We start from the raw sequence: 13,341 nt of genomic DNA on the forward strand, positions 1-13,341 counted from the left end.
TGCTCAGCTCTCTGTATATTTGTATGAGCCCCCCTTTGTGATGTCTTCTATATCTCAATTAACTCTCTCTTCACATTTCTTACTACATCATTAAAATTCTCAAACTACAACTCTAACTGGTCGCTTCGAAGAAGAAGAAAGGGAGGTTTTTGCAGGTGACTGATGATTGTTACACTTCAATGGCAGTCAGTTCTTTAATGGGTTTTCTTTTTCCTTTTTTTTTGGCGTGTGTTTTGATTGTTGGGAATTCATGCTTTTAAGGTTGTAGGGCTAATGAAGAAGGTATTGTTTCTTTTTATGTCTTGTTGTATTATTTGAAATGGAAACTAATAATGGTTTGTCTGGTGGGATGTTTCTAGGGATTGGTTCAGGAATGTTAGGCCTTGAAATGCCATTACACCCTCAACCCCAGCAACAACCTCAAAATCCCCAAAGTGTTCAAAACCCACATAGTTTACATCATCAACAACAGCACCCACAAGTGGTTGCTTATGCTCACCATGAAACACAACATGTTAAACAAGGTTACCACCCTTTTGGTTCTAAACCCAAACAAATATCCACTATTAGTGATGAAGATGAGCCTGGTTTCACTCTTGATGACGGTAGTAGTAAGAGAAAAGCTTCACCATGGCAAAGAATGAAATGGACTGATAACATGGTCAGGTTATTGATAATGGCTGTTTATTACATTGGTGATGATCAAGCTAGTTCAGAAGGTGGTAATAATAATGATCCTAGTGGTAAGAAAAAAGGTGTTGGTGGTAGTGGTGGGTTACTACAAAAGAAAGGGAAATGGAAATCAGTGTCAAGGGCAATGATGGAGAAAGGGTTTTATGTATCACCACAACAATGTGAAGATAAGTTCAATGATTTGAATAAAAGGTATAAAAGGGTTAATGATATACTTGGTAAAGGGACTGCTTGTGAAGTAGTTGAGAATCAAAGGTTGCTTGAATCAATGGATTTATCACCTAAAATGAAGGATGAAGTTAAGAAATTGTTGAATTCTAAGCACTTGTTTTTTAGAGAAATGTGTGCTTACCATAATAGTTGTGGTCACGTAACACAAGAGGTGGCTAATGAGACACCACCTCAAATGCAACAAAGGTGTCTCCATTCATCGGATAATGCTCAAATCGGCGGCAATCGAGTCGGTGGTTCGACCAAGACATTGAAGTTAGAAGAGTCTGATGATGAAGATGATGAAGATGATGATGAGTCTGATGATGATGATGATGATGATGATGATGATGAAACAATGGATGGACATGATGAAGATCAAAATGTTGAGAACTCTTCACGTAAAAGGCCTAGAAAGGGAGGTGTGTCACCATTGATGCAACAATTGAGCAATGAAATAACGAAAGTGATACAAGATGGATCAAAGAATAGTTGGGAGAAGAAGCATTGGATGAAGATGAAGTTAATTCAATTAGAAGAACAACAAGTGAGTTATCAATGTGAAGCATTTGAGTTGGAGAAACAAAGGCTTAAATGGGTGAAATTTAGTGGGAAAAAAGAAAGGGAAATGGAGAAATCAAAGCTTGAAAATGAACGAAAATGGCTTGAGAATGAACGAATGGTGTTGATTGTAAGGCAACAAGAGCTTGAATTGGTGGACATGAGTGATGTTCAACAACATTCTTCTAATAAAAGGGGAGACCTATCAAGCTTCACTAGTTAAAAGCTCGAAAAATGTAATGTCTGGTAAAGAGGTCTTTAGATCATCAATTAGATACTTTTATATGAAAAAAAAATAGTTGTTCTTGCTTTTCTTCATTAACTTTTGTTTATGAAATTTGGGTTTTCACTCTTTCTGTAACTATTAGTGATATAATGAAATAATTGCCATAAGTAGATGATGATGATGTAATTGCCATAAGTAGATGATGATGATGAGTTTGTATGTTACTTACGTCATTATTGAACTATTTAAAATTTTATTTAAATAATTATATTTTTAAAAATTGTTATTGTTCGCGTCATTGCACTAATCGAAATTTCTTATTAATTTTTTCTATTATTTAATTTTTTCATAAAACAATTAAGAATATAATAAATCTACAAACCAAAATTCAAATAGTTTTCTTTTTTAATCGATGAATCGTCACTTGAAGCTTACTAGCTTTACTATAAAAAAAAGAAATTTAATAGTTCAATGATTAATTTATAATTTTTGAAGTTGAGTATCCAAAATATAAACTTACTAATAATTTAATGACCTTAGGTGTAATTTATCCAAAAATTTTTTTATTGATTTTGAGTTTTCAAATGAAAATTAGTGCTATTCAAGATGAAAAAGAAATAGTTGGTGTCAAAGTATCTGGAAAACTGAAAACTATAATTGGAACGTCTCAAATTAGGGTTGGAAAATCAATGAAGAGAAAGAATATAGAAAGGCCACAATAAAGAAAAATGGGTCAAATTCTATATTTAGTCAATATGATTTAATTTTTTTGGGTGACAATCATGGTATTTAGTATCGGACGTATTATTTTGGTCTTAAACTAGTATCAAGTAGTTTATGTTCTATTCCAGTTAAAATTTTCTCGTGTTTTGACTTGTCTCGGTCAATTCGACTTGTACCAATCTATATTGATTGGTAGAAATTTTGATGTTTTAAATCAACTTTTAAATTTGTTTATATTAGCCATTTTAATTTTCTATAATTACATTTAAAATTAGTAATTATTAAACTGAATTATTTAACCTAATTAATAATATTAAAACTTATATTTACGTATAAATATATTTATATAGATGTAATTGACATATATTTGTTAGGTATATAATATATAATTTAGTTTTTGTTACCAAAAGAATATATAATTTAAAATTAGACTATAAATGTATATGTAATTTTTTAAAAATATAGATAAATCCAAAAGCGGTACACTAAAATATGTAAACTTATATTAAAACTTTTAAAATTTGAATTTATATTAAATATTTCTATAATTTTAGGGGCCAAAAAGGAGTTTCCACCCTTTTTCCCAGAAATAATTTGAATTTGTTTGATTTAATTTACTAAAAATCATTAAGGCTAATTCTGACAGTTTCATTAAAATTTAGGGACTGATTCTGGAAATGGACTAGAAAATCAATGAGTAATTCTGTAAGTTTCCCTAAACTGTAGGGACTATTTCTGATGTTTGACCAAAAAGTTTCAATGTGAAAATAAGCACGCCTGGTGGGACTCGAACCCACAATCGTCTGATTAGAAGTCAGACACCTTATCCGTTAGGCCACAAGCGCTTTTGAATCTTAAGTTTTAAGATTTTACAATATCACTATTTTTTAAAAAATGTGTGTTATTTTTTACAAATCAAATCAAACTAAATTTGCAATGAATAGATGGAGAGTTGTATGTTTACTAAGCCTATTGAAAAATCTTTGCATTAGTAATAACTAATAATCAGTGTGAAGTGGTTTATCTATTTAAGTTTGAAGTTCGGCTTAAAATTTAAGAATTGAGTTACGTGTTTTAAGTTTTAAAGGCTTATTTAGAATTAAACTTGCTATTTTTGTGAAATTATTTGATGAAACATATAAGTTAAATCACATTTAGGGGCTTGAACTCAACTACATTTTTCATACTAGGGCTTAAACTTTTTTTGGGTCCAAATTAAGCTTTGAACTTAACAATTGTTACCACATCAATGCTTGAACATTTTTTTTTTGCCAAGCTAGTCTTTCAAAAGCCTAAAGTTCATGCGTTAATGTGTGAACAATTATTAAGTTTAGATAGTAACTTGGACAAAACGAAATGCAAGCCCCAATATAGGAACGGTTGTCAAGTCCAAGTCTAAACATGGGAACAATTGTCAAGTTCAAAATTTTACTTAGACCAAAAAAAGTTCAAACCCCGGTATAAAAAAATTATCAAATTCAAACTTCAAATAATAATTTAACACAAATATATATGTTTGAAAGTTCACCTTTTAACCTCAAAATTAAGTCGATTTTACCTCAACAAAACAAGAGAGATAAATGTCAGGAAACTAATAGGTAAACGGCAAAATAATAGGTTCCGTACCTACTCTTGCTTCCATTTCTTTTTTACTGCTTCAAAAGCTTTCCTCGTCTCATTGTCAAACAACTCCAGAAAATCAGTCTGAATCCAGCATTAACAAGAAAAAAAAAACCATTGCAATATTTAGAGTTGGAAAAATTGGATTATAATTAATTATTTGAATTAAATTGTTCAAATTATTTGAATATGTTAAATTTTTGTATTTAAAATTTAAACTAAATTATTTAATTCAAAATTTGTATTCGATTCGATATCATATTTATAATAACTCGAATAATTAAAATTTTTATCTTAAAATTTAAAACTTTAATTGATTTTTTCAAATAAATTTGATTTTATTAAATCGATAACCATAGTTTTAGGAAATAATAATCATTTTATTCCACTGTTTAGCCAAATAAAATGGATAAAATTAATTCACTTTCTTTTCTTTTACTAAATTTAATTATTCAAACAAAATATTTTAGCTTTCCACTGTTTTACTTTCTTTATTATTTTTAAACGAGTGGATATTTAATATTATGATATGTGTATTTTTTAACTTCGAGTTATAAATTTGTCATATGCTTAATTTCTTCTTTATTTTTTATTGTAATCTATATACATTTGTTATGTATCTAAATTGGATTGTGAAAATTTTAATTCTACTAACAGTTTATTAAATATTTTCTCTTTTTAACCTCAACATAATATTAAAAGTGGGGCTTTTTATAAAAATAATATTAAAAATTAATTAATTACAAAAATAAGATAAGAGAATTTCTTTTTATGGAAATAGGTTGTTTGTTATAGTATTCGTCATTGCCGCCTGATATATCGGCGACACCACCTCACTTGAACTTGATTTTTAAAGTCTAAAATGAAAAGTAAATATGTTGATAATAAAATTTAATTTCTAAGAGCTCTTTTTTTTCTTTCTCCTGAATTACTAAACAATTTCTCTCTCTATCTCCCTTTTTGCTAATCACAATTTTTTTTTCTCTTAAACACGTAGAAACAATATTTTCGTTGGAGGAAGGGGGTTTAAATAGGGGAAGTGGTGCCGCCTGACAGTGTCGCGAGACCTAGATTTTGAAATTGGTGTCGCCTAACACGTCAGCAACATAATTTGACATCAACAATTCTTTTACAATTCGGTTGCTTTTTTTTCCAATAGATTTAAAAAAAAATCAAGCAGTGCCGTCTGATAGATCGGCAACATCAATATACAAATATTATTTTGGTTCTATTTTTTTTTTCTTAACATGTCTTTTTGTTTTAAAAAAAAAATCAAGTGATGCCACCTGACACACTGACGGTACCATTAAAAAATTATTTTTTCATTTTTTCCACCATTTATACTCATATTTTTATAGGTATTTTTGTAAATATATACCAGTGCCGCTTGACAAAATGACGAAATCAATAAAAAAAATCATTTTTTTTTAAAATGATGGTTCCTACATGATTGGCCAAAAAGAAAGGTAATACTGCCGGTGTATTAGGCCACATCAATAAGCATTATAACAAATAATCTATTTTTGTATTTTTTTCTTAATCCCAATTTTATAATTAATTAAAATTTTAATATTCTTTTTATAGAAAAACTTATTATGTAGAACACAGTGGAGGCTTCTTAGAGCTTTGCTTTATGGAAAATCCAAAAGTCTGTCGCTACTTAATCAGGCAAAAAGGACTGAACATAAGACTTTAAAGCACAAATCTACACGTCCTTTTAACTCTGTCAAAACTAATTTTCTTGGGTGTTTTACACTGTTCTTAATGAATATGATGAGTCATTTGTCACCTAAAACAAGGAAGTATATATTGTTTGTAAATATTACATACCTACTAACATTTGGCTTTTTTCTCATCATCCGTAATTTTAACTTAGGCGAAAAATGCGTTTAAATGTGTTTGAATTATGTTATTTTAATTATTGTAATAGTAATAATATCAATTAAGTTAAGGTTGATTCGACTTAAGATTAATATTATTAGTAGAGTTTTTAACTGCATAAATTTAGTTAATAATTCTATATTTATCCTTATGTTATGTATAATTTTTATTAAGAAGGAAAACATAAAACAATAACCAATCTTGATGTCATAACTCCATTTGCATATGCATTCAACAAGTTATGAATCGCATCCGACGGGGAGTAAAAGATAAAACATTGTAACGGTTGATCTCAAGCCATGGAAGTTAGGCCATCAGTGAGCTTATTACCTTCTCTATATGTATGTTGAATATTCATCTCCCATTCCTTATTCATGTACTTGCAACTTCCATATTATCTATTCCAGAATGATTCTCTGATGTCCATTCCTCCAGACAATTTAAATTTAATTCCACCGTGTCCTTATGTTATATTTAAATAAACAAAAACTAATTAAAAGACATGTATCTCTATATATATTGATACTAATTATATTAAATTAAATTAATATTTTAATTGTTCATTAGTTGATAAATAACCGCATCATATCTTTCGTTAAAATCAAGTTTATTTGACAAAAAAATTGAAATAATGAATGTAACATTGTGAGAGAAAAAAAATTATAAAACAAATTAACCAATGTTATCTTATAAATCAAATAGTCGTATGTAGAAGATTAATATAATCATGTGATATACTTTTATAAGAGAAATTATCCACATTCTAAACATGGCTTCCCAATTTTTGCTTGTTGAAAAGCTTATCTTGAGACGATTGAGACAGGAGAAATCTCTGTCACCTTATTTGTTTCTTATTTGCATGTAGGGACTCTCAGCACTATTGGTTAAGGCACAAGAAGAGAGACGGTAAAAGGCTTTAGGGTGAGCTAGAATGGTTCGGGGCAATAGCTTGGAGAAATTCGTGCTTTACTTTAAACCCAATACAAAGGAAAAGGTGAGGCTTTCGTTGAGTAATATAATTGGGTTCGAGTTGTAACAACCCGAATGTTAGTGATGTTGGAAACAATAGTTTTAAAATTTTGTTTTTCGATGATTGAGTTCGTAAATATTAATTAATATTTACGAGTCAATTATAATAGTATATTGAAATTTGGTCTGGTAAATTTATTAATTGGATAGTTAATGTATAAGTTTATTGACCCTAAAGTCAGAGGTATTGGAAAAAATATACTGAAACCTCATTTTCGTAAATTAAGCTTGTAAATATTTTTATTAAATATTTATGGAGTTATTGTATAGGTAAATTGAATTTTGGATATGTAATTTTATTGAAATGGTGATTAATTAATGTATAATAACTAAATTGTAAAAGTGAAAAAATTAAACGCAGCGGATTTTTAATTATTTGAAAGACCAATTGAGTGATTGGACCTTTTAAAAGTCATCAAACGGTTGTGGGATTGAGTTGTCATCCATTTAGTATGTTAAATAAGGTTAATACTAAATAAAAATTTAGTTAATTAATTAAGATTAGTAATTATTAAACAAACTATATAAGTTAACATTGAGTAAAAATAAAACATTCTTACCATCTTCTTCTCCAACCGAAACCTAAAAATAGAAAAGGCTTCCACGCTTCTCCACTTTCGGCCGTTTAATTAATAGATAACTTTGAGTCATTTTCTCGTAATTTTTATGGTTTTCAGAATTCGGGAACTTGATTTAACTAACTCGTATATTAATTTTGAAACTGTTAAAGTTTATAAATATTTCCATTGTTGAATCTTGAAGCTTTTGGTGCTATTTGGTTAGATTCTAAGTTTAGATATGGAAAAAGATTAATTTGTAAAGTGAAAAGTGTTAATTTTGGATATAGAAACTAAAGTGTAAATATTTTGAAATTAGTATGAAAATATTCTGTAATTATAGATAGTAATTAATGGGCTATAGAAGGATGAAATTGAGATTGGTTTCGAATAGTAATTAATGGGCTATAGAAGGATGAAATTGAGATTGGTTTCGAAACTGAAGCTCAAATTTGAAAGATATTACAATTTTGGCTTTGGGGACTAAATTAAATAAAATGAAAAACTTTAGGGGCATTTGAATAATGAAATTGAGCTGATAAATTCTTATAATTGGATGAAATAAGAGGGTTGAAATTGATAAATTGAATTGAAGTATTGAATAGATCAAAAATTGGACCAAATCGAAGATAATCAAGGAAATGACAAAAATTTCTTGATTAGTCCTTAGAGAGTTTTTTGTTGTTGTTTTGACCAAAGAAGTTCATATGGTATGTTTGTGTTAAATTTTTATATATTTAAAATTATAATTGTAAATATGTTTATTTGAATTTGGATTGTTTACAATTTGGTACAAAAATGTGAGATATGGACTAGATCATAAAGAAATGACAAATTGACTGATAAATTGAATATAATGAATTGCAATATGAGGTTGAGTAGTTGAATTGAATCAAATTGATATGGTTATGTTTAATCTTCAAGATAGAAAACTAAATTGAATAGATTTAGAAATATTATATATTGTTGTAATTGCAAAATTGACTTTATGTTAAGATGAATTATAATGTTATGCATACAAATTGATAATTGGTTATTGAAATGAAAACATTAAATTGAGAAATTAGCTTATAAATGAAATTGAGTAAATTGTTACCTTATTATCTGTTTGGGCAAAGTCGAATATAGTTGACATGCCATAGGATAGGAAGAGTTTAGGATTACCTCGATTATGTGTCGATGAAGCACTGAGTACCAAATTACTTCGATTATACTGATGAGGCATTGGGTGCCAAACACATTGATGAGCGCTGGGAGCAAACTATTTACTTCGACATTGTCCGACGAGGCACTAGGTGCCAAACTGGTGTGATTGGTTGGACCTGTGCATATGTTTGAGTCCAAGTCAGGTTAATAAGGGTATAAAGTTTAAATGGGATAAATAATATACAAATTGTGTTAGTAATATGATTTGATGATACAAATACATGTTGTGATTTATAAAAGATCATGCGAACTTATTATACGAGCCCGGAGGGTCGATATGAAAATGTGATGAATTAATGATTTGATTCGAAATTTGAATAATGAAATGAAATAATGAATAAAATTATATTGAAATTGTATGCATTGTTGATAATAGATAAAAAATGATATGAAATTGAATAAATGTTGGCTAATTGGGAATGTTATATGCTGGATTTATTATAATATACGATATATGTTGATACTCACCTTGTTGATATGTGATTGCTATGTTTAGGCAAACTCGTAAAGCTAGTATCTTATCGAATTATGTTGTAATTTGAGGTAAGTTGTTTAAATACCTGTGAACTTACTAAGCATTTGTAGTACTTACCCTATTGTTTCACTTTCCCTTTAGATGTTTAACTTGCGAAACGCGTCAAGCGGATAGTTAAGAAGCTCACACTATCTCGATATCGGTTCGGTAGCTCTTTTGATTGTTTTATGTTTGGTTATATGGCATGTATATAGTGTTGATATAAGTGTTTATCTTTGTTGGTTGGTTTTGGTTTGAACCTTGTTGAATGGTTGATTTTGGACTTGTCCATGGGCATGTATAAATGTGTGTAAGCTTGGTAATATGTTATATTGCACGTGGATCTTATGATTAACAAATTTGGAAAAAAAATAGTATGATTATATTGGTGAAATTGATTGCATGTGCAATAGGAGAATGATTGAATGCTTACAAGCGAATGATTACTTAGGGACTTTAATAATATATAAATGTTTGGTTGATTGAGAAATTGTGTGTTAAGGTATTGGAATTGAATCTAATGGTATGGCTTGATGCATAATGCTATGAAGATATGATGATTTGAAATTGTATATGTATGTTAGGTAAGTTTGAATTGAACAAGCAGTTTTGATAGGTTTTGGTGTCAAAATTTTGTACATGTTGCTTTATTAATTAGACTTGTTTGAATTAAGTAATGATAAATGAATGTTTGAGAATGCCTTTAAATTGGTTTTATGCAAGTTTAAATGCGCATATATGCATTAAATAAGCTTAAAGTTTGACTTGGCATGAAATAGGTACCAAATGGACAAATTCATCAAAAAATAGGGTCTTTGTCTCTACATGAAATACCCCTCATCGCAACATCAATAGGCAGTTTGTGACGTCCCAACGTCAAGTGGTCCGACATCGTGACGTGACTCATTATTTTGGCAACATCACAACGTGGAGCTTAAACTTTCAAAACCTTGCAATATAATTTGGTTCTAATTCCTGCTCGAGTCTACAAAAGTGCTTTCGTAAGCTCAAGTAAGGCTTAGACTTAATTGTGTATTATAATATTTAGATGTTTATGGCATTCTTGAATATTTGAATGATTCGTTTATAGTGTACTTGATCTGAAATTTAAAAAATATTACATAAATGTCCTTATTTGATATCGAGATGTAACACCCCTTACCTGGTTCGGTTGCCGAACCCAAGTAATGAGATGCTACGAACAATTACCAACAATTTTCATACAATTTATTAATGAAAATATCAAATAAATATTAAATAATCACATATGAACATGTATAAATACATTAATCAATCTATTTCAAGCAGATATTGAGTATATGAAAGCCTAAAAACAATTCGATAATGAACATGGATCAAAAACAAAAAGGAAGGAAAATTCTACATACAAGGGTCACATGGCCGTGTGTGATGAACCACACGGCTGTGTTGCTAAACTATGTACAATAGCCATGCCTGTGTGAGATAGGCCACATGAACGTGTGAGTGGGTCACATAACTGTATGGATAGGTCATACGGCCGTGTGAGCAAACAATGTAACTCTCTGTGCCTGTGTAGACCAAAATCACTTAAAATTTCACAAACCATATGGCCATGCCATGAGCTTGTGTATGACACACGGCCATATCTCAGCCCGAGTGTACCTGGAAAATGCCTTCCAAAACAAGCTCTTTACTAATGAAACACTTATACCACAATTGGCACCTCAATCAACACTTATACTACCATTTAAGTCACATGTTAACCTATTCAAAAGCATTCAATTCAAGTCAAAATCATCATGTAAAACAATCATCTTAAGTTCCTAACCAATATACTACAATTAACACCTCAATCAACAATTCAAAACTAGACAAATGACCACATCCATTCATGTCAATATACGTTCAATGGTACCTCAAATATTTAAGCCACACATGTATACATTCAACCATTCAACCATCCAACCATCCAACCATCACATGTTTAAGTATCAAACTTATCAAAACATTTCCTAAATATAACCTAAGCATATCATCCATTAAACCAAAACTAAGCATCAACCAAACACAATGCCTAGCATGTCATTTTTCTCAACTATGAAGACATTAAGCATATAACCAAAGCAACCTATCAAGTTATCAACCACATGACCATTGCCATCACACTTATACATATTTTCATAATCTCAAAAAGGCTAACTAAATACAAAATGATCATTATAAGCATTAAACTTATGTACATGCCAAGACCAAAATGAACAATTCACCAACATTTGAGTTCGGGACTGCCGTTGGGTATTGAGTTGATGATCGAATCGATAAGTATCTAACCTACACACAGGAAAAACAAAGCTACGCTGAATATAACTCAATAGTATTTCTATAATCCGAACATCTAAAACATAATATAAGTCATGATGATGCATAAACTTAATAAAGATAATATGCCATATGTAAACTCAATAAACTAATCCACATAGTCATTAAATCCAGTATGCTCATTTTAACTATATTAAGGCATAACAACCACATTTCATCTCAATTTCTCATTTCAAATGTTCATTGAACAAATAAAATCAATATATTCCTAATTCAATCCAGTACTTCATATTCCATTTCACATTTCTAATAATAACACCCTCTTAATGAGTGCAACATAAACAAATAATAACTCTCTATGCAGTATGAACTGATCATAGCTTCGAAAAAGCACAAGAAAATTGATAATAGCTAGGGCTGAGCGCAGAAGAAATGTTTGAATTCAATTGCACCTTGGGCATTTCAACCAAAACCAAGCCTACACATTCTACAAAAAGAAAAAAAAAAATATATATATATATATATATATATATATAAAATAAACACTCTGCAATCTGCATGAACTGACCATAGCCAGCCCGGAACCCACGCAAATTCATTCAATTCATTTCCACATTTGGGTTTTTAACCAAATACGAAGCCTACCCCATCCGTACGCTCATCCGTACAAATTTGCAGTGACAAAACTACAAATACAGAATTCACACGTTAAACCAATGGTAACACACATCGTAATCCCTTGGGTTCGAACATTAAGATCGTAAAATGAATATAGTCAAGGCTGGAAATTGTACGTGGTTGTTTTCTGTTTGTATTTTGCACGGTGATGGTTCGTCCTGTTGTGTGTATTGCCCTAATATATTGCTCGGTTGTCTGGTCGTAGAAATTGTTGGGGTTGCAGCCTTTGCAGTACTGGGTCTAGTATGGTGCTTTCTCCGGGTGCTATCTTTCGGTACTAATTTTTGGTTCTTGGGATCAACCTATATATTGTAATAAAATATCATGCATGGCATGTCTGAGAAAAAAACAAAAACAAAGACAAAATAAGGAACGGTTGAAAAGCTGAGTCAGGCAAGGACGAAGATTCTGTAATAAAATGAAAGGCGTATATTATATTGTCAGCTTTCAGGTTTATTAGATAGAGACCCATGATTATTCATTTCCAATTCTCTTTGAACATCACAAAATGAGTTGTTAAGTGGTTTTTTTTTTAAATTTTCTATTAGCGAAGTTTATGATTGATATAATGAATGAGTATTTATTAATAAGTAGAAGAAGATACTTTAAATCTAATTTGATCTAACGGTCAATATCAGATATTAAAAAGGAAAGTTATTTGGATTTTAATTCATCAATGCATGATGTTCAAAGATATTTTATGAAAAAAATTTGAATTATAAAAAAGAAGTTGAAAGAAAAACTTTTGATTGAAACTTCAGTAATGGCGGAAGCACTTGTCTGAGAGGAAGTTGGATACTGAGACTGAGTCTTCTTCTTTTTTGGGCAATTGAACTTCATATGCCCCAGTTCTTTACAGTAGTTGCAGCGAACTGAAGACATTTTGTCTTAGGGCGGAAAGTGGACCTCTATTCCGTGGCCTGTACACTTGAACGATAGCTTTTGAATATTTCAATGTTTTGTAACTTTTTTAAATTGAATAATGTCTTTGGTATAATTTATAATTTTTAATTAAAAAAGAGAGAGAGTTAAAATAAGCCTAAAACCTAATCAACTAAACCAATTAAACCAACCTATTGCCATGGTTCTTCTAATTAACAGACAAGTCCACCCTCTCTCCATGGCCCTTTAAATTCACACGT

The 13,341-nt window shown here is 30.1% G+C and overlaps 1 protein-coding gene and 1 non-coding gene across 3 annotated transcripts; one reads left to right on the plus strand and one right to left on the minus strand.

The window, feature by feature from the left end:
• On the plus strand, positions 1–1,825 carry LOC108466487 (uncharacterized). Of its 2 annotated transcripts, XM_017766851.2 has the most exons (2): positions 1–155; positions 360–1,825. In XM_017766851.2, the coding sequence occupies exon 2, from the start codon at positions 374–376 to the stop codon at positions 1,685–1,687; it is 1,314 nt and encodes a 437-aa protein (XP_017622340.1). In that variant the 5' UTR covers positions 1–155; positions 360–373; the 3' UTR covers positions 1,688–1,825. The 2 variants fall into 2 exon arrangements, with proteins under 2 accessions (XP_017622340.1, XP_017622339.1); XM_017766850.2 differs by lacking the exon at positions 1–155 and having other exon boundaries at positions 188–1,825.
• Positions 1,826–3,185: 1,360 nt separating this feature from the next.
• On the minus strand, positions 3,186–3,258 carry TRNAR-UCU (transfer RNA arginine (anticodon UCU)). The gene has a single exon. It is a non-coding gene; the product is annotated as a tRNA-Arg (tRNA).
• Between the last annotated feature and the right edge of the window lie 10,083 nt (positions 3,259–13,341).

The sequence above is a fragment of the Gossypium arboreum genome, chromosome 2 (genome assembly GCF_025698485.1).
Source record: "Gossypium arboreum isolate Shixiya-1 chromosome 2, ASM2569848v2, whole genome shotgun sequence".
In the NCBI taxonomy this organism is placed as follows: Eukaryota; Viridiplantae; Streptophyta; class Magnoliopsida; order Malvales; family Malvaceae; genus Gossypium; species Gossypium arboreum.